Source organism: Sebastes fasciatus, chromosome 3, assembly GCF_043250625.1.
Source record: "Sebastes fasciatus isolate fSebFas1 chromosome 3, fSebFas1.pri, whole genome shotgun sequence".
Classification (NCBI taxonomy): domain Eukaryota; kingdom Metazoa; phylum Chordata; class Actinopteri; order Perciformes; family Sebastidae; genus Sebastes; species Sebastes fasciatus.
In genome coordinates, this window is record NC_133797.1 from 7,763,251 (window position 1) to 7,788,096 (window position 24,846).

General features: G+C 39.4%; 2 protein-coding genes across 3 annotated transcripts; both read left to right on the top strand.

Moving 5' to 3' along the window:
• Positions 1-2,288: 2,288 nt before the first annotated feature.
• On the top strand, positions 2,289-9,507 carry LOC141763923 (ras-related protein Rab-33B-like). Its single transcript, XM_074628733.1, has 3 exons — positions 2,289-2,805; positions 7,391-7,569; positions 8,705-9,507. The coding sequence occupies exons 1-3, from the start codon at positions 2,587-2,589 to the stop codon at positions 9,030-9,032; spliced, it is 726 nt and encodes a 241-aa protein (XP_074484834.1). The 5' UTR covers positions 2,289-2,586; the 3' UTR covers positions 9,033-9,507.
• Positions 9,508-13,713: 4,206 nt separating this feature from the next.
• On the top strand, positions 13,714-24,791 carry LOC141763913 (uncharacterized). 2 transcript variants are annotated; one of them, XM_074628699.1, is made up of 4 exons: positions 13,714-13,903; positions 17,730-17,827; positions 19,033-19,105; positions 23,367-24,791. In XM_074628699.1, the coding sequence occupies exons 1-4, from the start codon at positions 13,831-13,833 to the stop codon at positions 23,855-23,857; spliced, it is 735 nt and encodes a 244-aa protein (XP_074484800.1). In that variant the 5' UTR covers positions 13,714-13,830; the 3' UTR covers positions 23,858-24,791. The 2 variants fall into 2 exon arrangements, with proteins under 2 accessions (XP_074484800.1, XP_074484799.1); XM_074628698.1 differs by having other exon boundaries at positions 13,717-13,903; positions 17,727-17,827.
• Positions 24,792-24,846: the final 55 nt, after the last annotated feature.

The following is a 24,846-nucleotide window of genomic DNA, read 5'->3' on the forward strand; positions in this document are numbered from 1 at the left end:
TGTGACGTTAAAGCAAATTTGCGTTATCACGTTGACTTTGACAGCCCTCATTTTTTTGTAAGTCAAACTAAGAAGATAATTGTAATTATATTTCCAATATATGAAAAAACTATAGGTGATTCTTTAGTTACTCAAAGTGTAAATGATTTGGATCATTTTTCTTACAGGAGAGAAGTGTCTGTGGGGGTCAGTGAACAGCAGGACACAGTGATGTACTGCAGGAGACACAAATGTGACTGTAAAGTAGTTCCACCAGTAGAGGGCAGCAGTGTGTTCTTCTGACAGGGCCGGTGAGAGGATGAGGGAACAGCTGTGGACATGAATGTGGTTGTTTTTTTGGTTGTTTTTATATTGAACGAATTGCACATGTCATGCATTTTGACATTTAGAAACAGGGCAAAATTCATACATTCAAACATGCTGGAAGGGGGCAACTGCAGAAGGTGAGAAAAATAGACAAAAATAAATAGAAATAGAAAAAAATAAAATAAATAATGAAAAAAAAAAGATTAATATTTAAGGCACAATTTGCAATTGTAAATTTGCATACATAGCCTACTTTACAAGCAATTCATGCCCACAGTTTTATGTCCTTTTTTATACAAGATTGAATAGTTTATATATACAGTTCAAAAACAGGAAAAAGGGGCCTCTGGTTTGTTAATGTATCTATATAGAATTTGTTTTGAGTAATCAATAGATTTATGATATATACATTTTTCTCAAATGTTCTGTCGTAAAGAATCCGAATATAACATGTTCATAAAACAATGCAGTCTTTGTACAAGATTACAATACTAAATTTGGAAACATCTTTCCATATTTTTTTAGAGTGGGTACTTGGGCTGCCCCCTCTTAGCTGATTAGTCGACTAATCAGTCCTTTTGGTCTTAGTCGGCTAAGATTTCTTCAGTCGAGTCGATTAGTCATATTTTTATGCTTTTTTCGTGCTGAATGACTTATTTCCAAGAAACTTATGAGCACATTTCTGGTAAACACAAGATTTAAAGTGGTGCTTTTGTGTGATTTTTTGTGGAGAAAGTCAGTTTCACAGATCTGTTGATTAAATCAACTAGTTGATTAAATCAACTAATTGATTAAATCAACTAATTGATTAGTCGTACGAGTGTTAGTCAACTAAGAATTTCTTTGATCAGGCCTAGTAGGTAGGCTACTAGACTGAGAGAAAAGACACACGACAAAGGGCACGGGTTCAGGTTGAGCTGTGCAAAAAGTACAATTTATATCTAAATTAGTTTTACATTTCTTGAGAAAATGTTTTGCAGGGTAAAAGTTGTGTCTAATTTTAAAGGAAACCTCTAATGTTATTTGTAATAAAGTATTTGTGAGCCAGTGACCAGCGGTTTAGTTCAGCGTGTAAGTGGGAAATCTCTGCTCCACAATAATGAAAGGGTTTCTAATTAGGCTGTCAAAGTTAACGCAAACTGATTTTAATGCCACTAACTTCTTTAATGCATTTACGCGACTTGCAATATTTAGGTTGTAGCAAAATCAAAGCTAGAGTGAAGATATTGGCATCATGTGAAACTAGAACATAAGGAATCCATCGGCACTAATCATGTCATACTAGTTTGTAGCAAAGGAGGCTAAATAACGCTCCAAACTTAGGCTGAATTTTGGCGAGGTAAAACTGGCATGGCCATTTTCAAAGGGGTCCCTTGACCTCTGACCTCAAGATATGTGAATGAAAATGGGTTTTATGGGTACCCACGAGTCTCCCCTTTACAGATATGCCCACTTTATGATAATCACATGCAGTTTGGGGTAAAAACCATGCAGTTTTTCAGTCAAAGTCAAGTCGACACACTGACCGCTGTTGTTGCCTGTTGGGTTGCAGTTTGCCATGTAATGATTTGAGCATATTTTTATGTTAACTGCAGTACCTGTGAGTGTTTCTGGACAACATTTGTCATTGTTTTGTGTTGTTAATTGATTTCTAACAATACATTTATACATACATTTGCATAAAGGAAGCATATTTGTCCACTCCCACGTTGATAAGAGTATTAAATACTTGACAAATTACCTTTAAGGTACATTTTGAACAGAAAACAGTGCGATTAATCGTGATTAATCATTTTAATCCATTGACAGCTCTAGTTTCTAACTAATAGGTAGAATAATATGAACTGAAAGGCTGTGCGCAACTTTCTGTGCTGGTGCATTCTCTGGCAGGTATAACATACATTTAAATATTTTAATTTTTACATATCAAAAGGTTTTCTGATGCCTGCTCGTCATTTGATCAACCCTCCACCCTCAGACACCCAATCATCATCACCATGCTGTCAGATCTCCTCCTCCTTCTCCTCCTCCTCTCATCCACGCTGCTGAGTGTGAACAGTTCTCAAGGAGCGTTTGGGCGGAAAGGTTTCACTAATAAAACACCTTAAAGAAAGTGTTTCCCTCCAGAAGTCCTCCTACTACTAGCTCTATCTAGTTCAGACCTGGTCAAGCTGCATCTCCAGGAACATCTCTTCTACAGGACGCAACGTTTTGACGCTCAGCGCGTTTTGTGCGCTTTAATTAGTTTTCTAGTGAATTTCCTGTGAACTTTACGGCTGAATGGAGTCATCTCTGGAGTTCTCCAGCTCTCTGGGTAGTGTATCCTCACTGTTGACTCGATGTCGGACCTTTAAAGTGCTGGTGATCGGAGACTCCGGGGTGGGGAAGACTTGTCTCACTCACCGACTCTGCTCCGGAGACTTCCCCCGCAGGGTGGAGGCCACCATCGGGGTGGACTTCCGCGAGAGGCAGCTGGACATCCACGGAGAAAGGATTAAGGTAACATTAAAAGTGACATGTGTTATGCATCAGTTAAGGGGAGACAATTTTGAAGTTTTGGGTTATTTTGCTTCCATAACATGTCTTCTATCAGACTAGTAGAAATAAAACATCCAAAATACACATCTAGGTGTTTATTTTACTACTTTGTCTATTTGTGTCTGTAGATTTCTAAAATGATCTAAATTAGGACCCACTAAAGTCACCAGAGGGTAGTATTAGATAATACCTCATTTGTATATTTAAACATAACATTTCCAAAAAGTTTTAATACAAAAAAATACTTGTCTTAAAGGTACATTGTGTTGGATTTTGTCTAGTGGTGTGGTTGCAGATTGCAACCAACTGAGTACCCCTCCGCTCACTCCTCCCTTCTAAGACTGCAGTAATGTGAGCCGCCGAGTGCAAAACCGCGGTAACAGCGTCACCGTCACAATGGACGTCAGACAGCTGCTGGCGGCACCACGATTTTGCACTCTGCGGCTCATTTTAATGCAGTTTCACAAGCGTGTTGGAGAACTACGGTGGCTCTCAGGTAACGTTAAAAACGTGAAAGGCTCTCTAGAGCCAGAGTTTGGTTTGTCCGTTCTTGGCTACTGTAGAAAAATGGCAGAGCTGCTCACTACGTAGATATGTAGGGCTCATTCTAAGCTAACGAAAACACGTCTTAGTTTCAGGTGATTACACACTAATGAAAACAGTTATGAATATTATATTCCATTTCTGCTAATAGATCCCCTGAAATGTTACACACTGATCCTTTAATGTGAATAATCAACTGGGGAAGTTTCATGGTGATATCTATTAGTTTAGAATTTTACAATCCATATCTCTAAAGGACGTTTTCTCAAAATGATTTTTTTCCCAGACTCTGAGCCAGAAATCTCCACTTCAGTAGCACTTACATACGCCAAACTTCATTCTTATCCATATTCTGAAGAGGGGTTTGTTTTATACAACATATATTCATAAAAACATGGAGAAAATGTTTTTTTTTTGGGCTGTTGACATTATTTTCTGGAGCGTTATAAAGAAATATCTATGGAGCCCCCCTACACCCCTAGGAGAAATGTTTTATTAATTTGTGCCCTCAAGTTACTTCATAGTGCAATTCCTCTAATCATTCCTGACAGTTCACATTAGTTGATGCTGATGTACGGAGCCCCCCTAGATGATGTATTTCGGTAAAGTTGGAAAGATATTGACAGATTCAAACTTACTGGAACAATAACTCATAACTGAAACGTTGTTAAAACACAAACAACGGCCCTCTGTAAAAACCTTTGACTCTAATGTGTCGACAAAATGAAAGAAGTGTTTTGAGCCTGGCTTTATCAAATGTTCAGATTTCTGTTCTGGAAATGTATGAAAATTAGCACATATTTATTAAGATAATGACTCTTTTGCATATTAAGACTTAAATTATCAGAAAACTTGTAATACAAAAAATATGTCCTCATGTAAGTATCAACTGGGAGGTTTCATGTGGATATATATTAGTTAATTGTTTTTACCCTATTCACCCGGTGTGTCGCCCCTGAAAATAAAAGAATGAAACAGTGGACAAATGAACAGACTATCTGTGTGCAGGTCTGTGCCAAACACATATTATAACCCGTTGTTTTGTTTTAAAATGTAAATAAACTGACTTCACAATGAATTCAGTGCTGCTGCAACACAGTCTCACAGCAGTTCTTGAAATAGTCGCAAAAGTTGATCTATTTGATCCGTGTACATACACACGAATTTTCCTTTTTTTTCGTGAACCTCAGCACAACTTTCAACAACATATCTTTCGCATGTTTTCCCGCAAATGTCCAGCAACACGGGACTCATGTCCACTCCAGTCTTTTCAAAATAAAACGACTTGGTTACGACTTGGTTTCACACAGGACACGAACACCAGTCTCCCGGGTAAGTCCCTTTTTTTTTTTTTACCCACAAGTCCACCCCGTCCTCCTCCCTACACAGCGTTTGCCACTCTTTATACTTCCTTGTTCTCAGTTACGTGAATTACATCAGAATTGATTTTGTGCTGACCATCATGAATGTACACGAATCAAAACATAACATTTTGTGACTATTTCACGAACTGCTGTGCCACTGGGCTGGCTCTTCATGGGCTCAATGCAACTGTCGAATCAGCCTGGAAAAACCTGTAAACCGCAAGGGACTCCATGTGTAAAAGAGGATGTAATATTCCTGTCAGACTCCTGCAGGTTATTTGAGAGTGTCTGTGCTTTTTAACAGTGACTTTATCGTGTTTTTATACTGCGTTTCTATGGCTCTTTAGTAATGTACTACACTGCAGTGTGTCTGCTGAGTTATTCGTCCCAGACTGAATGACGGAGAATTCTCAGGCTGGATGAAAATCAGCAGAGCGGCTTGTGTTTGCAGAACTAATGCAGCCTGTAAATCACTGTGAAGATTGCATGCGTGATTCTAGGGGCATGATAGCTGTTACATCAACAGCTTCGTAAAGCCATCTGATTTTTGATCCTTACATTTAATTTGAACCCCATCTTGTAAACGCATGTGAGGAACTGTGTTTATTCGATGATTCTATATACAGACTGTGGGTGTTGCGTGGATTGTGCTGTTTCCTGAGTGTTTTGAAACAACCACATGACAGAGGAAGTGTCTGTCAGTGGTGACTGGGGATTTGTTTATAGGGTAGAGGAGGTTTCTAAGCTTTGTTCCTAGTACATTAAAGTGGACATATCATGCTCATTTAAAGGTTTATATTTGTATTTTTGGTTTCTACTAGAACATGTTTACATACTTTAATGTTCAAAAACAGTCTGTCTGAATTAACCTGTATTCAGCCTCTGTCTGAAACGCTCCATTTTCTCGCTCCTGTCTCTTTAAGCACCCCTCCCGAAAAAGCCCAGTCTGCTCTGATGGCTTGAGAGAAAAATATGGTGCACCTTTGCTAAGGTAGTTCTCAAGCTGTTGTGTTGTACCCCAAAGATATGACGCGTTGATGACGCGTGACCCAGCCCCTTTCAATAGGCCTTGATGTGACATAGGAAGGGGAGCCATTTCTGAATGGCTTGTTTAATCACATGTTTTCTGATCTAGTCAGCCCACAAAAACTGTCTGGTTTGTCTTATTTGACAAGGGTTGAGGGTTGGTAGGCACTCCAGATGATATCTCCTCTTTAAATTGATTATGGAATTAGACAAATCCTGTGTCTTTTGTTCAGAGTAAACGTGTAGTTTAAGAAACATGTCGGGTTCCCAAAACGCAAGTGGATGTTGATCAAAAGTGGTTTTTTTTTAGGGCTGTCAATCGATTCGCGATTAGTCGCATGATTGTCCATAGTTAATCGGGATTATTCACACATTTTTTACCTGTTTAAAATGTACCTTAAAGGGAGATTTGTCAAGTATTTAATACTCTTATCAACATGGGAGTGGGCAAATATGCTGCTTTATGCAAATGTATGTGTATATTTATTATTGGAGGTCAATTAACAACATAAAATAATGACAAATATTTTCCAGAAACCCTCACAGGTACTGCATTATAGCATAAAACAATATGCTCAAATCATAACATGGCAAACTGCAGCCCAACAGACAACAACAGCTGTCAGTGTGTCAGTGTGCTGACTTGACTATGACTTGCCCCAAACTGCATGTGATTATCATAAAGTGGCCATGTCTGTAAAGGGGAGACTCGTGGGTACCCATAGAACCCATTTTCATTCACATATATTGACGTCAGAGGTCAAGGGACCCCTTTGAAAATGGCCATGCCAGTTTTTCCTCACCAAAATATAGCATAAGTTTGGAGCGTTATTTACCCTCCTTCTTGAGAAGCTAGTATGACATGGTTGGTACCAATGGATTCCTTAGGTTATTTAGTTTCATAGGACATCAGCATCTTCACTCTAGCTTTAAAACTGAGCCTGCTACAACCTCCGAAATATCGATTGCGTTAATGTGTAAAAGTGATTGGTGGCGTTAAAACATATTGTGTTAACGCGTTAACAACTTCTGGGGCAGGTCCAAGACAGGCAAGTCAAGTCTCAGTTCAAATCAGGTTTCAAGTCAATCAAGTCAATACTCAAGTCCAAATCAGGTCACAAGTCCTCATAAGCAAAGTCAAAGTTGGTTGCAGGTTCTTCAGGTCTTCAGAGACTGACTAATGACTCAGCAGTTTCCTTTCAAATCTGTTTAAAGGCTTTTATGCAAAGTCCTTTCAAAGCGTAGATCTCGTAATCAAATATACTTGTTGTTGTATTTTGTATGTTTATGTTGTCTCAAATGAATCAGTTATTTTAAGAGTGAGTTGCATGGTTTATCATTGATTTGAACTGACATCTAGCACTTGATTTATCTTATTCAAGGAGATTATGACAAAGCCTAGCAGAGAGATCTGACTTTCTTTCGAATGATCAGATCAACTTGTTTATTCCTTTTCTTTGTTCCCTCTCAGTGATGATTCACTGCATGCACTGCCTGTTTTAGGGTATTTCAACACATGATATATTTTCCTCTCTGTGCCTTCCTTCTCATGAATTTCCTCTTTGTCACGTTTTTTGCCCCTGCCACCTCGTCCTCCTCCTCCTCGCCACCAGCTCCAGCTGTGGGACACAGCAGGTCAGGAGCGTTTCCGTAAGTCCATGGTGCAGCACTACTATCGCAACGTCCACGCTGTGCTCTTCATTTATGATGTCAACTGCCCTGCCAGCTTCAGAGGCCTGACTTCCTGGGTAGAAGAGTGCAGGCAGAACTCCCTCGGCCAGGATATCCCCAGGTAATGTCATGCTACTTACTAAAAGGACAGGAGTCTTTGGATGTTTTTCGTTTTCCCTTTCCTTTAGTGTGTTATATAGTTTTTTTTGTGCATGTAAAATGTTTGGAGAGCCTCAAAGTCCAGGTCAAATGGAGTTACTCTCCCCCAGAGAAACACTGCTCCTGAACTGCCTGAAACGCCTTGCTTGAAGTCCTGCCTTTTCTTCCGTAATATGGTGATGTCACTAAGTAACACATTTGCATAGTACCTGCCTAGTGGCTAGTTTGGTACGCCCTCAAACAAAGTTAGTTAAAGCGGAGCTAGAACGGAGTCCGAAGAGTTCGGAGCTCAGACAGAGGGTGAAAAGAGGTGCTGCCTCTTTGACCATCACGTCACTAAACTTGTCCAGACCTGTTTTCTCCAGCTAAGAAACATTACAAAAATCAGATGCATCTTGTCCTCCACGGATCTTGAACTATTAATTCACACTTTCATATTCTCCCGTCTAGACTATTGTAATTCCCTCTACAGCTGCCTCAGTCAATCTGCTTTAAATCGCCTTCAGGTGGTTCAAAATGCAGCGGCCAGGTTATTAACCAGAACTAGCCGTCGGTCTCACATCACCCCTGTTCTGGCATCCCTCCATTGGCTCCCTGTAAAATTCTGAATCAACTTTAAGATCTTGCTAATTACATTTAAGGCACTGCATGACCTCATCCCCAGTTACATTTCTGATCTCTTAGTTCCATATTAGACCTGTCGAACACTTTGATCCTCTAATCTCGGCCTTTTATCCATCCCCCGCTCAAACTGCAAAACAAAAGGTGATCGGGCTTTTTCTGTCTTAGCCCCAACTCTCTGGATTCACCTCCCACAATCTATTAGAGCTGCTGAATCTCTGGACTGTTTTAAGCAGCTTCTAAAAACCCATCTCTATAGGCAAGCTTTACTATAGGCCTCATCCACATGTGTGTTTGTATGTTTTTGTGTGATCTCTTTCTCATTGTTTCTGTGTTTCATATTGTAATTTTTCCTTGTTTTCATCATTGTTTGATGTTTCATTTGTGTGTGAAGCACTTTGTAACGGTGTGTTTTAAAAGGTGCTATATAAATAGAGCTTTACTTACTTACTTACTTACTTACTTAATCCTCCCAGGTTCCTGGTGGGTAATAAGAGTGACCTCCGTGACCCCTCCGGGACTGACGGCCAGGTGAGCCAGGAGCGGGCGACGAGCTTCGCCAAAGCCCACGGCATGCCGTCTTTTGAGACGTCTGCCAAGAACTCGCCAAACAAATGGGGGAACAGTCGAGGAGGTGATGGGGAGGTGCCGTTTCAGCAGGATAATGTGGAGGACATCGTTTTTGCTGTTGGTGCCAAACTGAAGAGACAGAAGATACCTTTAGTAGCAAACGCCTCGATGCACGGGTCCTTCAAAGTCCTGAACAAGAAAAGACCAGAGAAAGAGCTGTGGACCTGCTGCTGAGACAAAGAGAGAGAGAGAGGGAACCGTTGGCCTTTTCCGATGGAACAATGGGATGTTTTTAGTTCTTTCTAAGTGTATGATTGTGTGTGAACGGACGTGTGTTTGTGTCAGTAAGAGAATTACCATGTTGTGCATAATGTTCACTTTTTCCTCTTTTACATTAGAAATAAAATAAATAATAAGTTGCTGTTTCTCCCACACTGAACTTTAATATTTATATTCTTAAATGTGTGAGACGTCCTTCTTGGAAATTTTCTCTATTTGTGATCTTATATTGTTTACAATAGCTACAAAATAAATTACTGTGAATGTAATCATTATTTGGTGGAGGCTCTGTCCTGTCTGTCCCGGCCCACTATATTCTGCTCTGTATACGAGTAACTTTAGTACAGTGGTGTTAATTTAATCCTTGCTGTTAAAGCTGCAGTTGGTAACTTTGAGCAAATATGATTAAAGGTTATTTTTTATAAAACTGTCACTATATCCTGACAATCGTGTATGAAACAGATGATCTGTGGAAAAAAACAACATGTTTGTCTGCCTCTTTTTAGTGCTCCTAATGGCATTTGCAAGATTTCACCAGGCCCGAAGGAAAACAACCAATCAGAGCTGAGCAGTCTCTAATCAGCTGTCAATCACTGCTCGCGAAACTCGCAAACTGCGGTCAAACTAGACAGCGCTGAACAAATATGAATCAATATTCTGTTACTGTAATGCCTATTACTCTCCTCAAATGTTTTCAGAAACATCTTGTAGTGTACTGTTTAGCTGTAAAATGAGAAAGTTTGTGACCTGTCCGCCGTGTTGAGATCAGTTGAGGAAATACCAAGCACCGCCCACCAGCCGGAGCAAGCTTTCTCATTTTACAGCTAAACAGTACACTACAAGATGTTTCTGAAAACATTTGAGGCAAGAAATGGACATTAGAGTAACAGAATATCGATTCATATTTCATCATCGCTGCCTACTTTGACCGTTTGATTGGAGTTCAGAGCTTCTCAAGCAGTGATTGACAGCTGCTTAGAGTCAGCTCGGCTCTGATTGGTCGTTTTCCTTCGGGCACGTTCAAATCTCGCAAATGCCATTAGGAGCACAAGAGGACACAGAGGAACATGATTTTTTTTTCAGAGATTATCTGTCTCATTCACTACTGTCAGGATATAGTGACCGTTCTGTTAGAATAACTTTTTATCATATTTGCTCAAAGTTACCAACTGCAGCTTTAAGGACTGTGTCCGGATGGACAAATTGTCACCCTAGTCATGCAACCGGTCTTGTGCAGGGGCCGTGTGGGCGTTATGTATCACATGTGTCGTGATTGTGTGTCCAATCGATGATTCAGAGGTCGTCACATGATGAGGGCAAACCTCTTCTGCTCAATGGTCAAGACAACTGTAGATCCTGCAACACACCACACCAAAGGTACGGACAGCTGAGTGTGTGTGTGTGTGTGTGTGTGTGTGTATGTGTCTGTGTGCACATGCAAGTGTCACATTGGTGCAACATTCAACGGCCAACTGGTAGATGTCTTACTCTTAACTCAAGAAAGACAATAACTGGAGGAGAGTATTTTTTTTATTATTTGTCTAATTTGCATAATCATTTAAATCAAGTGTAATGTACTGAATAAGCTGGAAAAGTGGAAATAACAAATGAATGTGTAGAAAACAATATTCTCTATTTTGCTGACTTTACTGTGAACAGCTCCATAATTTCTGATGCTTCTATTTGCAGAAGCAGAGTATGGATTTCCGACACAACTTCACTTACTTTCAAGGGAAAACATCTGAACATCTGACAATATTGTCACTCCTGGAGATGCGATTTCCACTGTACAAAACTTCAAAGCAAGCCTACTTAAAGGGGCATTCCACTAATTTCACACAGGGCTGTACTCCAAAGGAGCTTTAAGTGAGAAAATAATTCCCGGAGATGTCATAATTCAGTTCAATTCAATTCGATTCAATTTATTTTTTTATAGCGTCAAATAATAACAGAAGTTATTTCGAGACACTTTTTCTATAGAGCAGGTCTAGACCGTACTCTATAGTTTAGAGACCCAACAAGACATCCCCCATGAGCATTGCATTGTTATGGTAATGCACTGTGGCGAGGAAAAAACTCCCCTTTAGCGTGTAGAAACCTCGTGCAGAACCAGGCTCTGGGTGGGCGGCCATCTGCTTCGACCGATGATGTCATCAGGGTTATTTCAGCTTGAAGGATATATTATAGGATATATATATATATATAAAATTTTATATATTAAACTGTAAACTGTCACGATGGCTGCGAACGCTAGTTTCCCTTTTGTGACTTAAAACATGCACGTTAAAATCAGCTCGCGTTAAAAGAATGTTTAAAATCTCATTATTCCAGCCGCGTTCTTAAAACTTCTTTTTTTTTTGTTGCAAGCTAGTAGTACACAGCTCTATGCATATAATTTAAAATTTTTGACAGATCAATAATCAGTGTGTAGACACTGATATATATATATATATATATATTAATTTTTGAAAAAAAGCCTTTACAGAGTTAGAAACTGGGGGCGTGGACTTTGAAAGACATGGGAGTTTACCAGGCAGGAAGGTACAATTGAAAAGACACTCGTGCGTTCCAATACCCATACTACCATACTATTTATTTATTTAGGATGTCCCAATACATAGCAATGGAGAACAGAACCTGCCAAAAATAAATGAATACATATATAAAAAATAAATAAATATCATTAAATGTGGCAAAAATAATATTGAAAATAAATAATGTTACATAAATTGATATTTCTGTTTTAATTTGCTTCTTTATTTATTTATATTTATATTAATTCCTGTATTTATTTACCCTTCTGTTTAATTTTCCCTTTTATTTATTTATTTATGTATTTATTTTATATTTATTTTTAAATGTATGTATTTATTCATTATTTTTATATATTTATTTATTTATGCATGATTTTCCTTTTGCATTTCACCCCTTATTAATTTCCCCAAACTAATTTAATTCTTTATTCTTTTTTTTATACATTTCTTTACACATTTCTTTTTACATTTCACTATGCAAATGAGGGAGCTCCATACTACTATGCCAAAAATACTAGGAAGTCCTACTACATCCATATTTTGCACTATGTGAGCCAGGATGCTTTTCTGGGTATTCTGACCCACAATCCTCTGCACAGTGGATATATGAGCAAGAGGATCAAAATTCAAGGCATAATGTTATGATGAAGTAGTATGTCCCAATTGTATGCATACTACATGCAACCGTACGTACTTTGTAAGGGCAGCTGCAGTATGTACTGAAAGTAAAAAGAAAAAGTATGCGATTTGGAACATAGCCACATTGTATAGTTATGGTACATGGGATGTATTTTTCTGCTAAAATTTATGACATCATGTCTGACTTATGTACACTGAAATGACTACTAGCAGTTCATTTGTTTATCGAAAAATAATTTTTAAAAAAATAACAGGGATATTTTGGAATTTATCTTATAATTGTTATTGCCATCATTAATGTTGATATTATTTATTTTTAAATTAAAATTTTATTTTTAATTTTTTTTATCCTTTTTTTTGCACCAGCAGTAGGTGAGTTTTGGGTGGTTTGGAGGCTGGGGGCTGAAAAATAAAAAAAATATGGAGGGACAATCTTTATTTGTATGTTGACACATTGGAGTTGCATTATTTATTATTATCAGAGCCATGCATGCATGGTGCAGGCCCACAATAGCTCTGGGGCAGTGTATGTTATGCAACCACAGTTTACTGTCTCTTCCCGTGCAACCACATGGGACTGTAATCCACCTGAAAACAGCGTGAGGGATGTCTGATCCTCCACAACATGTTTTCATCTCATTACACAGCATGCCACAGAAAAGAAACTGCTCAATCTACAAACTCTAAATACAAGCATTATATATTTCTTTATTTAATAAATACATTTTGTTTTATAATGTCACTGTAAATCCATAACATCACAACATTGATACTTAAATGGAGGACGGAACCTGCCAAAATACTACTACTGCTACTACTACTACTAATAATAATAATAATAATGATAATAATAATAATACTAATAATAATATATGGTTGTGATAATAATGATAATAATAATATATGATACTATAATAATAATAATAATAATAATAATGGACGGAACCTGCCAAAATACTACTACTGCTACTAATAATAATAATAATAACGATAATAATAATAATAATAATGATAATAATAATAATACTACTACTAATAATATATGGTTGTGATAATAATGATAATAATAATATATGATACTATAATAATAATAATAATAATAATAATAAATGACTCGATAAATACATTTTGCAAAAATAATATTAAAAATAAATGTAGCCATTAATTAATCAATGAAATGTGACATACATTGTTATTCTGTTTTTTTAAATGCAAAAATAAATGAATAAATAGGAAAATAAATGCAAAAAATAAATACAAATAAAATTAATACAAATAAAATACAAAAATTAATAAAATCATTTATTGAGTCATTTATTTATTTACTCATTTATTTTGGTAGGTTAAGTCCTCCATACCCCTTGTGCTTCACCACAGCAAAACACGGAGTACATAGTTGTTCCGGTTCGCCTGCAGAGGGCGCGCTAGTGTCCTATTAATCTCCTCCGAAAGGAGGTGTCCTCTCGGCAATCAGCATTGGACAGCAGCTGTGCTGAGTGCTCCTCCTCAATCACCTTTAAAACCTGCTGCAAACACCCAGAGACACACATTCATCTAGCTGCTGCTGATAACCTGTGAACATGTTCTGCAGACGAGCATTGCAGAGAGTCGGGCCGCTGGCACGGAGGGCTTTCCAACCAACATCCAGAAATGGTGAGTTATAGTTGAATAAAAAACGTGTCAGTTTAGTGACTTGTGAGTGGAGTTTACACGATTTTGTCGTCAAAATGAATGAAAGTGGAGTAAAGACCGCTGTCTGGTGCGTCTACCCGCTGGACTAGATTCAGATGAACGAGCTTATTGGAAGCTTTTCTCTGACTGCCTATTCCTTTAGCAAAACTGCCTAAAGCGTGCAAATGCAGTGACTTTTTTTTTTAAAGTTAATTTCTGCAGTAGCTTTAAATCGTTGCATTTTGTATGATAAGTGTGTAAAAGTCCCATAAAGAGGCTCATTGTGAGGGTTTTCATTGTGCGGAGCAGCAGTGAGGAGGAGGTGTGTCCTGCTTCGGGAACACACCGTTCTAGCTGCACACTGGTTATGAAAGAGCATCACACACGACGAAAACAACTCTGTTTGATTTAAAGGCTTTATAAACAAGTAGTTTTCGAGTGCAATCGATTTTTTTAATACAAGTATTCAAGTTTCTAGCGTGTAGTCTAGTATTTGCAAAGAAATATTGATTTACGAGCGATTCTTTGTCCTGGTTACACGTTGTCCTACGACTTCCAGAGAGCTGGACCACATGGAGATCAGCTACATGTGTGTCAGCACTCCTGAGCAGCTATATTTAAAAAAAAATAAAATAAAAAAAACACCTAATACATTTAGGCCTACACAATATTTAAGATTAACAGCCAATAATTGTTCACATCTGTTACACCCAAATCAGCATTTATTTTGCTGATGAATTTGTATTTTAAACCTCAACTCTGCATTGAAAGTGAAGGGGGATTTAGATGACTTGGATTTTTAGGCCTGTTCATGCATCCTAGGCCAAATCATCCTTGGCTTTGACTTTGGGATCTGAGCATGTGGAATTCAGCCTGAGGTGAAACTGCTCCTTTAATTTCCTGTTTTGAAACATGGTGCAGACAAAATGAATAATACCTGCAAGAATATCCCAGTAGTAGCTGTGAAGCTTTCTCTGCATTCTGTAAAAAAACACGCGTGACCTCAGGCCTGACCCTGGTTGTCCTGCAGGTCTGCAGGACAGTAGCAGGAGAGCACACCCACACATGTCATCATAGCAGCCATCTTGCCTGTTGTTGCCTGACATGCGTGTGTCCATTTCTACAGGCTTGAACCTCACCGCAGGGATTAACTGATTACCTGTATAAATAACCCGTACTTGGCCTTGTCCCCGCATAGCGCTGCTGTGTCATGGGTATTAGAGGAGGATGGACGACTTACTGCTATATGGGTTCAGCATCCACAACAGTACAATGTCCAGCGCTGTTTTTAATGTGTTCAGAGTTTTATTAATTTATCACTTGTGATTTAGTGGTACTGCATTGAATATTTAGCTTGAGCCAGCAGCTAGTTAGCTTAGTATAAAGACTGGAAACGGGGGGGGCAAACGGTAGCAAAATCTCCCGCTGCCGTCTGACTTCCGTTGCTCTTAAAGTAGTGTTGTTATGGTAAGGATGGCCTCTGAGCGAGGCGAACGGTGTTACCACGGTTTTGCACTTGGCGACTCACGTTACCGCAGTCTTGGAAAGGTAGGAGTGAGCAGAGGGCTACTCAGTTGGTTGCAATTTGCAACCACACCACTAGATGCCGCCAAATCCAACACACTGTCCCTTTTAAACAAATGAGAAAACATTTAGTGATCTTTAATGGCGCTGGTAGGGAGATTTTTGTTACAGTTCGACATATCCTGGCTAGATAGTTTGTTGCCTTTCTAGTAACTAACTTTGTAAGTCATGGATATTCAATGTTATACAGAAATAATTTTTTGTGAACACAACATTGACATATCACCATAACTTGATATGATGAACTTGTTAGCAAACGCGTGCTTATTTAACATTCAGCATTTACAGAGCCCCATTGGCATTCATATTTCTGACCACTTGATGAATTAAGTTCAATATTCACTGTTCGCTCTGTTTTTGGTCTCAACCAACTCCTGATGCAAATATTCACCTCTTTAGCTGCTGAATGCTCCACTTGATTCACAAATAAATTTGTGCTGAGCAGGTCGTGTACAGTGGGCTTTTAGAGCCTTGTCATTAAAACAAACATTGAAACAAAACAATGAAGTTGCATTGTGGTAGGCTATTGCACCACATTGTGTGACTGTAGGGGGCGCTGTTGCATGGATGGGATTTTTGTACAAGTGGTTATTGCTATTAATGTTCAATCTTTAAAACCGATGCTTCTGTTGACCTGTAACTGAAAATAAATTGCTGCGTTAAGTAATTATCAGGTACTTGGTATTTCTGTCGCATTTATTTAAAGACAGAATAACACCAACAAATCTGTCAGCGGTCAGCAGAAGTACAACAGACTGTTACAAATTGACCCTACGGTGCCTGGAAATAAACAATATGCAGCATCTATATATTGTAAGGTACTTGGCCTTTCACCGGTTTTAAAAAGCAAATGTTAACAACAATCACTTGTACAAAGTAACATTTACGCAGCTGCGCCCTCTACAGTCACACTTTAGGATGGTCACGCCTCCTTTCACATTGTTTTCACACCGTAATCCTGTTCTAGACATTATTGAAGGGAACATTTTACTAATTATTGGTCTTAGAAATATGCAATTAGGAGATCGTGACCTTTGCTACTGATGCAACACCAACTCCTGTGTATAAATATTTTTTAATTATTTTTGATTGTGATGAAAACCAGGTCAGAATAGTCAGCGCTGTCATTTTAAAAAATGTTTAAACCAATTTCAATTCTGTGTAAATCTGTGACTGGTTAAACATATTGTGAATGCAGCACGTGAACAATCATCCACGTCTTTATATAGGTGTAAGTTGAAAAGTCACAGGGTGAGTTATGTGTTGCCTGAACACACATGAAACATGGGAAGGACGTAAAGGGGCGGGGTTGGCTGTACATTGTGTTCTTTCACGTCTTCAGATGGCCTACTCGGGTTGCCGGGTAAACTACATGTATGTACGCACACACAGGGGGTGTGGGTCATGCTAAAGATAAACGCATGTACTGTGTGCATGTGTACACTCTGGGGGGGGGGGGGGGGTGTGAGAGAGCTCTAGGTAGGAAGAGATTAGGCTGAGGCAGTGTTTGGGATGCAGGGTGGTTTTATTTACGGCCTCCTCTGCATGCACCACTGGCAATCCTTTAAACACTAGCAAATCTTTTCAGTGTGCACGGGCTGCAGCCAGCCACAGCCACCGCCACAAAAAATGGTATATTAAGATGCATTTGACAGATCCTAAGTAACCGACATGTGTGTTGAGGAACTAATTCATACCAATTCAAGCCCACTAGATAAATTTATTTGTAGAGTTTGTTTTTTCAGATCGTGAAGCAGGAAGTGTTTCAGTGTTATTGGGGGATTTAATTTAAGGGACAATTTGGTGTTTAGCTTGGCTGCTGCTAAATCTTTCCATCTCCTCTGCTGCAAATGACCATGGCTGTATTGTGTAACTGGATTAAGGGATGGAGACATGTTGACGCTATCGGAGTGCACTAGTCTTTGTGCCAAGTACTTGTGATGGGACAGTTTCCTGAGTAAAACACCCACAAATTATCAAATTTATCGTACCTTCCCTCTGATTTTTGTATATTATTGATGCTCAGTTTGGATCTCATGACGCAAAAGGCAAATGCCTTGCATATGTTCAATCGGCAGTTGGATTGAAGGTGCACAAAACTCCATCCTAGTCCAAAATTACAGTTGATTTCAGTTAATGTAAACCTCCCTGCTGAAGGTCAGCTAGCTGTCGATCAACTTTCCAAACTAACCCTGTAACTCTGCCCTTGTGTGTCTCTCAGCAGCTCCAGTGCGACACATGGCCTTCGGGATCCCCGGAGGCTCCAGCAACATGGCGTACTTTGTTCTCTGTGGAGGAGGCCTCACTGCTGCAGTCGTCTATGTGAGTATCTGTTGCTCCACTCTAGGTTCACCTGACCTGCAACCCTGCATTACTGCCATTTTTGTCCTTGGGATATTTCTTAAAGTGGTATTCCACTCAAAATCTGTCCTCTCAGTGTCTGTGGTGAGAATAACTGAAAGACTTTGGATGGAATTGGATTACTTGAATGCTCCGGAAGACTTGGCTCTCCTTATTCCACACAGTAGATTACATTAAAAAGTGAGCATGTAATTCTCAAGGAACTTAATAGATTTAGTCAGAATGCAAAATTTATGTTAAGTACACTTTCTATGTTAAGAGAAAAAGTTGTTAAAGTGTCAGGGTACGGGCTTAAGGACATCCCGTCGTCCTGGGGCCGAAATAAATGTGATCGGGGAGGATGAAAATTAATTTTTGGACTCGATTTGAAAGAAACATAACCGTTAGAATGACCGGCGGTGAAAATTATAATTGTGTAGTGCACATTTCTTATTAAACCTCCTTGGCAACATAAACAAATGCGCACACTCTGTCAGTGCCCCTGATCCTTAACTTAGTTGTATCGTTAACATTCAAATCAAAACAAAAGGGCAAATTATAAATGACAAGCCAATAAAATTACTTTTTAAAATGGAAAAACAATGTTTTGGATAAATTTATGAACAAAAATAAACCTTACTTTTGATGTTCGACTATAATAAAGGTCACGAAGGGTGAAAAGTTAGTTGAGAGAGCCCTGCTTATACTGCCACTCTACTGCCATGTATTGATAATTGACTTATAAATGTAGGAGGGCATCATCCACAAGAAGGTGAGATATGTGAATCCATGTTGTGCAATGATTGACCTCCACTTGTGATTCCAAACCATTAAGATCAACACTGGCTACTTGTGATCATCCAATCTGTAGTTATACAGTGCGATGTCTTGGCTGGTGTAAACTGGGAGCCATTTAAACATGCATCCTCAGGACAGACTGGACTGTGTGTGGCAGACATCACCACAGCTCAGACACTGAAGGACATACAAGGTTCTTTGTGCTTTCTCCAGACAATAGCCGTTAGGCTCTTGTGCAAAGCGCAAGTTTACATCGGCTGTGTTTGTCCATGTCGGACAAAATGTCAGTGTAAGCTGGCATTTTGTAATACTGTTAACCATTTTGTACTGTTATCATTTGATGTGTGCTGGAATGTAATAAGTGCATATCTGCCCTCCTTTTCTTTCAGGCCTACAAGACAGTCAATGGTGATACTGAGCGCTATGAGGACAGACTCGCCAGCATGGACTCCACGGCGAAAGGTCAGTTGCTGACACACAAAAAAAAGCATTTCCAAATAATACTACAGAAAGTCCAAAAATAACACCATTTCTTGTAAATTTCATAATTTAAAATTCAGACTTTCATATCTACAGCAAATTCCTTAATTACAGATGAGACAGTCATGCTAGTGCCTTTTTATTGAGGTGTTTTTGGAGCTAATTGTTAACCTCAGCATGCTCACAATGACCAGACAAACTTGCTGATGTTGAGCAGGTATCTATACAATGTTCACTAACTCAGTTTAGTATGTAAGCATGCTAACACATGCTAATTGGCACTTAAGTAGCCTACATTAGTTTTGCAGGTATTTGGTCATAAACCAAATTATTGTGCAAATGTTTGACCTGATGTATAATCAAAACGATTATTTTTGATATGTGTCTGGACCATAGTGGTGGACCAACATTGCCATCTTAAAGCCACGCTGCTAGCATGGTAAACAATCAAGATAAAGACTCATTAATTGTCCAGCTTTTTGTTACCCATTTATTTATTTTTTGACAAAGCTAGCTAGCGTAAAATATCAAATGTCATTGAAGGCTAAATGACCAGGATTTTCCTAAAAAAAACAATATAGACTACAATCTCTCTCAATCACTTATGACCCACTAGAAGTGTGCAGTGGTGGTGTCTGTATCTGTAGAGACTCCTGGATTCTTTTTTTTTTGCTGTGTTCGAGACCTTTCTGGGCATCAACATAGTAAGCAGGTGGCAGGTTGTAATCACGCATCCAAGAGGAAGCTATGAAAATGGCGGACACCGCGCCGAAAAAACGCAAATATGTCTTGGCAAAACGCCAAGCAGACAAAGCTCGTTCTAAAACGAGAGTAGGCAGCACCCTAAACCTAACTGTGTTCAGGAGGCGTGTGCTTCAGGTTTCGTTTAGCCGGTGGGAGGAATGTGGAAAGTTGTGTTCCTACTCATTGTGCCTTTAAGGGGCCATGTGTGTGTGTGTGTGTGTGTGTGTGGTCCAGACTGAAATCTCTCGGATAGATTGCCATGATGATGATTTTGTACAAAGAGGTGAACCAACTCTGACATTGTCATCCCTAAAGCCACGCTGCTAGCATGGCTAAAAATCTAATTAAGAACTTTTTTTTTTTTTTTGACAAATCTAGCTAACTTTAAAATACCAAACATTAAATTAGCTGTTTGATCAATTCTAAACAAGAATATTTCAGAGTTTTATTGATGCATTTCATGAAAGATTAATAGTACTATAGCCTACAGAAGAAAGTGGGTTTCACATTTTCCCAGATCACTCAATCTTTTATCTTTTAATATTTTTGAATCAGCCAGATTTTAATTGAGTAACTACCTTTTGGCTTTTAGAGAAATATAATGTGATGTTGATTTAGGGCCTTGATTTTGCTCAATGTACATACGTACTGATGAGTTGAATAACTGGACTGTTCTGAGAAATGGAAAGGGGGGAGGGGAAAGCAGAAGATCTTGCTGTATTTCCTAGTTGGGTCTGGCTTCACCACCCAAATATCAAACATGGTAGACTGATCACTCTCAATAGCTTTATCTTGCCTGTCTGTTTCGATTTCTGTCTGCAAATTATTTGTCTATTCAGCCAGTATGAGCCCGGAGAGATTGTGGCTCCGCGCCCAGAGCGGCTAACTAGCCTGTAATGGGGATGAGCAGCGGCTGCCCCTGGTTCAGTTGTGTACATGGAGCCTGGAAGTGTTGTTTTTGGTCCCGGGGGTATAAAGCTCTGCTCACTACAGAGTGCTCTGCTCTGGCTTTAAACAGGCCAGTGATCACGTTATGTAATCAAGCAAAAAAACGTCCTGGAAACTAGGTCGCAGAAACATCTTGACGCACGTCGTGTCGGTGGTTAAAGTGATTGTGATCGAGGATCATATTGTCCTGACACATTTAATCAGAGTACACATCACTGAGAATCATTACAGTGCAATTTAGTGTGCCGATCTGCACAGTCTTGTTTGTCTGCTGAATTCTCAACTCTAGTATCTTATATTACGTCACATGTCTGTGTTGAACTAATATAAAAAAATAAAATATTTAATCACGATTGTCCACAGTTAACTGCAAATTAATTGCAATTTTTTTTAGCTGTTCAAAATGTACCTTAAAGAGATTTTTCAAGTATTTAATAGTCTTATCAACATGGGAGTGGGCAAATATGCTTGCTTTATGCAAATGTATGGAAATATTTCTTATTGGAAAAAAATTAACACAAAACAATGACAAATATTGTCCATAAACCCTCACAGGTACTGCATTTAGCATAAACAATATATGTTCACATCACAACGTGGCAAATTGCAGCCCAACAGGCAACAACAGCTGTCAGTGTGCTGACTTGACTATGACTTGCCCCAAACTGCATGTGATTATCATAAAGTGGGCATGTCTGTAAAGGGGAGACTCGTGGGTACCCTTAAAGCTAGCAACATTTAGTATGCACACTTGACACAAGATTATATAAACATCATAGCAGATCCACTGTGGTTTCATTATCAAGTTCTTGTTTCACTATTTCAACTATTCAGTTATAAATCATTTGGTTACACTAACTGGGAGATGATGTTAGAAAGTATTAAATATAAGCTGTTGGTTCTTATAGGCTGACACTCTGGAACATTTTATTTCATAGAGGTGTGCCCTTTTATAAAATAGTGTTTATTTCAGTGGGTGGTGTTTTGTTATTGATGAACTGGTCAGTATTATTGTTGCTGGAAAGGCCAACAGTTCTATTTATAGCAATCTGTATGGGCACTGATCCAGGTCCTTGGTACTGATGCTCTTCATCAGCAGAAGATTTTTTTTTTTCAGATACCAGAATTGATGGTTGTAGTTGGGATGGTAACATTCTTTACTGTGAGGGGTAAACATGATAAATCAATGAGGATGATAGAAATACCAAACTTTTCCACGCATGATCTTGTTTCCCCCGTTGATAATGAGTGTTCAGGGTTGTGTACTGTACTGATGTGCATTCCTTTCAGATGTCCATTAGCATTTTTAAAAGCTTATTTGCCAACTTTATTTTGTAAATGCATATTCAGTAATGGAACATTTAAACTACATGATCTGTAAAACTGCACCTTAGCTCGACTTCTAGCTTGGCATTTGTGCTGGGGTCATTCAACTTTGACAAAAAAACGCACTCCCTATTGAATGATTGCAATCGTCTAATCGGTACCCAAAGTAAATACTACATGCCGTTTTCCACCTCTACTGTTTAAGGATCGGTATGAACTAAAATTGTACATTGCATTACTACATAAACTGTAGATATTGAGAACATCTTCAGTGAAGTCAGAAGTTATATATCTGACCTGAGGATGACATGCTAGGATTAAGGATTTTCCTTCCCTTTACTTGCATTATGCTGCTTTACATTTTTAGACCTTAAAGACCGTCTTGACCTTCAACCCTATAGTTGTTGACAGGAGTTGTATACTTCAGATCTGACCTTTTTGGCTGGACGGCAGAGCCCTATAAACGCAAAAGTCTGTCACTGAGTGGTTCTGTAACAATTCAGCCACAAAACACACTGACCATACACGGTCCAGCCATATACTGTTTTAACCGATTCTTGTCACAAAGGTCTTAAAGCTGAAGTAGGCAAGATTGGAGCAAATATGATATTAAAAAAAGAAGTTATTTTTATAAAACGGCCACTATATCCTGATATTAGCATGAGACGGGTAGTCTAAAAAAAAAAAAAAATCGTGTGCTCTTAATGGCATCTGCAGGATTCTTGTCTGGAGACAAGAGGTAAACATAGATGATCTGAAGTCTGCCGTCCAGCCTCCCTCTGAGTCAATCACTCACAAACTCCGACCAAACTTTCAAACTAGGCATCGCTGATCAAGATCTGAAGGGGTTTATTTTACAACAATAACCCGCTAGCTGTATGTTATCCTGGGTATTACACGGCTACTTACTTCAATCAATCAATTTGACACAAAAATGGTCTTCCAGAGTCTGACATCAGAACTGCGTCCATGGCAACTGTCTTATACATAGCAAAGAAATATAACAGACCGGCTATAAAGAAATAACAGACCATCGAACGCTGTGATTGACAAATCAGAATAGAGTATTCAACAAAGCCGTGTAATACATATGCATATTGCACTGGCTGTTCTTTCAAATTAGTTTGGTTTAATTTTTCCTGATGCACATAGCAATTGATGAAAAGAAACAAGTCATGAAAGGTTGGTATTTATTTGTTTCTGCTCCCAATCTCTTAATCTGCAGCACCAGAAGTAGCAGCTCCTGCAGCTGAACCCGCTCCAGTTGAGGAGGCAGCGCCCGCTCCAGTTGAGGAGGCAGCGCCCGCTCCAGTTGAGGAGGCGGCCCCGGCCCCAGAGGTCGTCGCCGAGGTCGTCGCAGAGGTTGTCGCCGAGTCTGTCCCTGCTCCTGCAGAACCAGTAGCAGAGACCGCTGCCGAACCCGTCGTCGAGGCCGTCGCTGAAGTCGCAGTTGTCTCTGAGGTGGTCGTTGCCGAGCCAGCAGCCACAGAAGAAGCCGCTCCAGCTGTAGCGGCGGAGGCAGTTCCTGAAGCCGCTCCTGAAGCTGCGCCCGTCAGCGTGGAAGTTGCCGCCACAGAAGAGGCCCCAGAAGAGGCCCCCGCGGCAGAGAGCGCTGGTACGGCAGCAGTAGATGAAGCTCCCCCCGCTGAGGCAGAGACTGGCTCTGCAGCCCCCGAGGCTGAGGCCGCTGCCCCTGCTGCAGAGTTGGCTGCATAAAGCTGTGACGGTGCAGTAGTTGCCCAGAAAGTAGGGCTTGGGAGTTAGTCGTGCCGTGTCCACCTCTCTGGCCCCGGGATGAAAAAAGGACTCATGAACCCCTATTTGTCTTCCGGTTGGTTAATAAATACCAGTTAGAGGTTCATCAGTCCAGTTTTCGGGTACTTTCCTTCCCTTACCTCACCCCAACCTTCAGACCCAAACCAGAACATTTGGCATTTAGGCTGTCTGTTTAGATTCAGTTTGGAAAATTCAAGTTTCTATAGGAATTTTTTATAACCAGAGCAAATCCAAATTATGGTTTGGCTACTGTACAGTCGATAGAGGAGTGTCGAACTAGGTGATTATAAGGGATGGAACGGAGTTGATGACTAATGTTCTGTGAAATGTTGTTCCAAGTGCCCTTAAAACATGACAAATTTGCCTCTTTTCCTTATCTAAAGATGTCCGCACGGTGAATGAATGTAGCCCATTTGATAAGTTGTCTTGTCTCGCTCCAACATCGTTTGCACTTGGGTCGTCTTCTGCTCAGCGAATGCTTACTTCCAACTATATCCCACGAATCTTTGCTCTGGTTAGGATTATCATGCAAACGGGACAGAGATGGAACACATTCAGTTTGACCAAATACCAGTTAGTTCTTCTTTTCCTTGCTGCAGCGCTTGCCTAGTTTTCTCGATAGTCTTCGCACATCTCCTCTTATCGTAATGACCATATTCTCTTTCTTTTTTTTCTCTCGCACGTTCAAATACTTTTTACCAGCCATGTACAAGATTTTTTTTTTTTTTTCAGTGTTAAAGTTACTTCTCCTGTCTCTTTAATGTGAAATCTTTCAGGGAACACTACAGAAAATTCATTCACCTGTCTTTGCGTATGTTGTCTTTATGATTGCAACAGTTAAGATTTCAAAGAATAAAACATCACTGGATGAGAAGGAAGTGTCTCAATATTGCATTTCTTTTTTTTTTTAAAGTGCTATATGGTTCTGT

Bases quoted from the DNA above. Each gene is read 5' to 3' on its own strand.
- LOC141763923 (XM_074628733.1), top strand. From the start codon at position 2,587: ATGGAGTCATCTCTGGAGTTCTCCAGCTCTCTGGGTAGTGTATCCTCA. The intron at 2,806-7,390 runs GTAACATTAAAA...CCTCGCCACCAG, and splicing joins TCCACGGAGAAAGGATTAAG to CTCCAGCTGTGGGACACAGC. The intron at 7,570-8,704 runs GTAATGTCATGC...TAATCCTCCCAG, and splicing joins CTCGGCCAGGATATCCCCAG to GTTCCTGGTGGGTAATAAGA.
- LOC141763913 (XM_074628698.1), top strand. From the start codon at position 13,831: ATGTTCTGCAGACGAGCATTGCAGAGAGTCGGGCCGCTGGCACGGAGG. The intron at 13,904-17,726 runs GTGAGTTATAGT...TGTGTCTCTCAG, and splicing joins CCAACCAACATCCAGAAATG to CAGCTCCAGTGCGACACATG. The intron at 17,828-19,032 runs GTGAGTATCTGT...CTTTTCTTTCAG, and splicing joins TCACTGCTGCAGTCGTCTAT to GCCTACAAGACAGTCAATGG.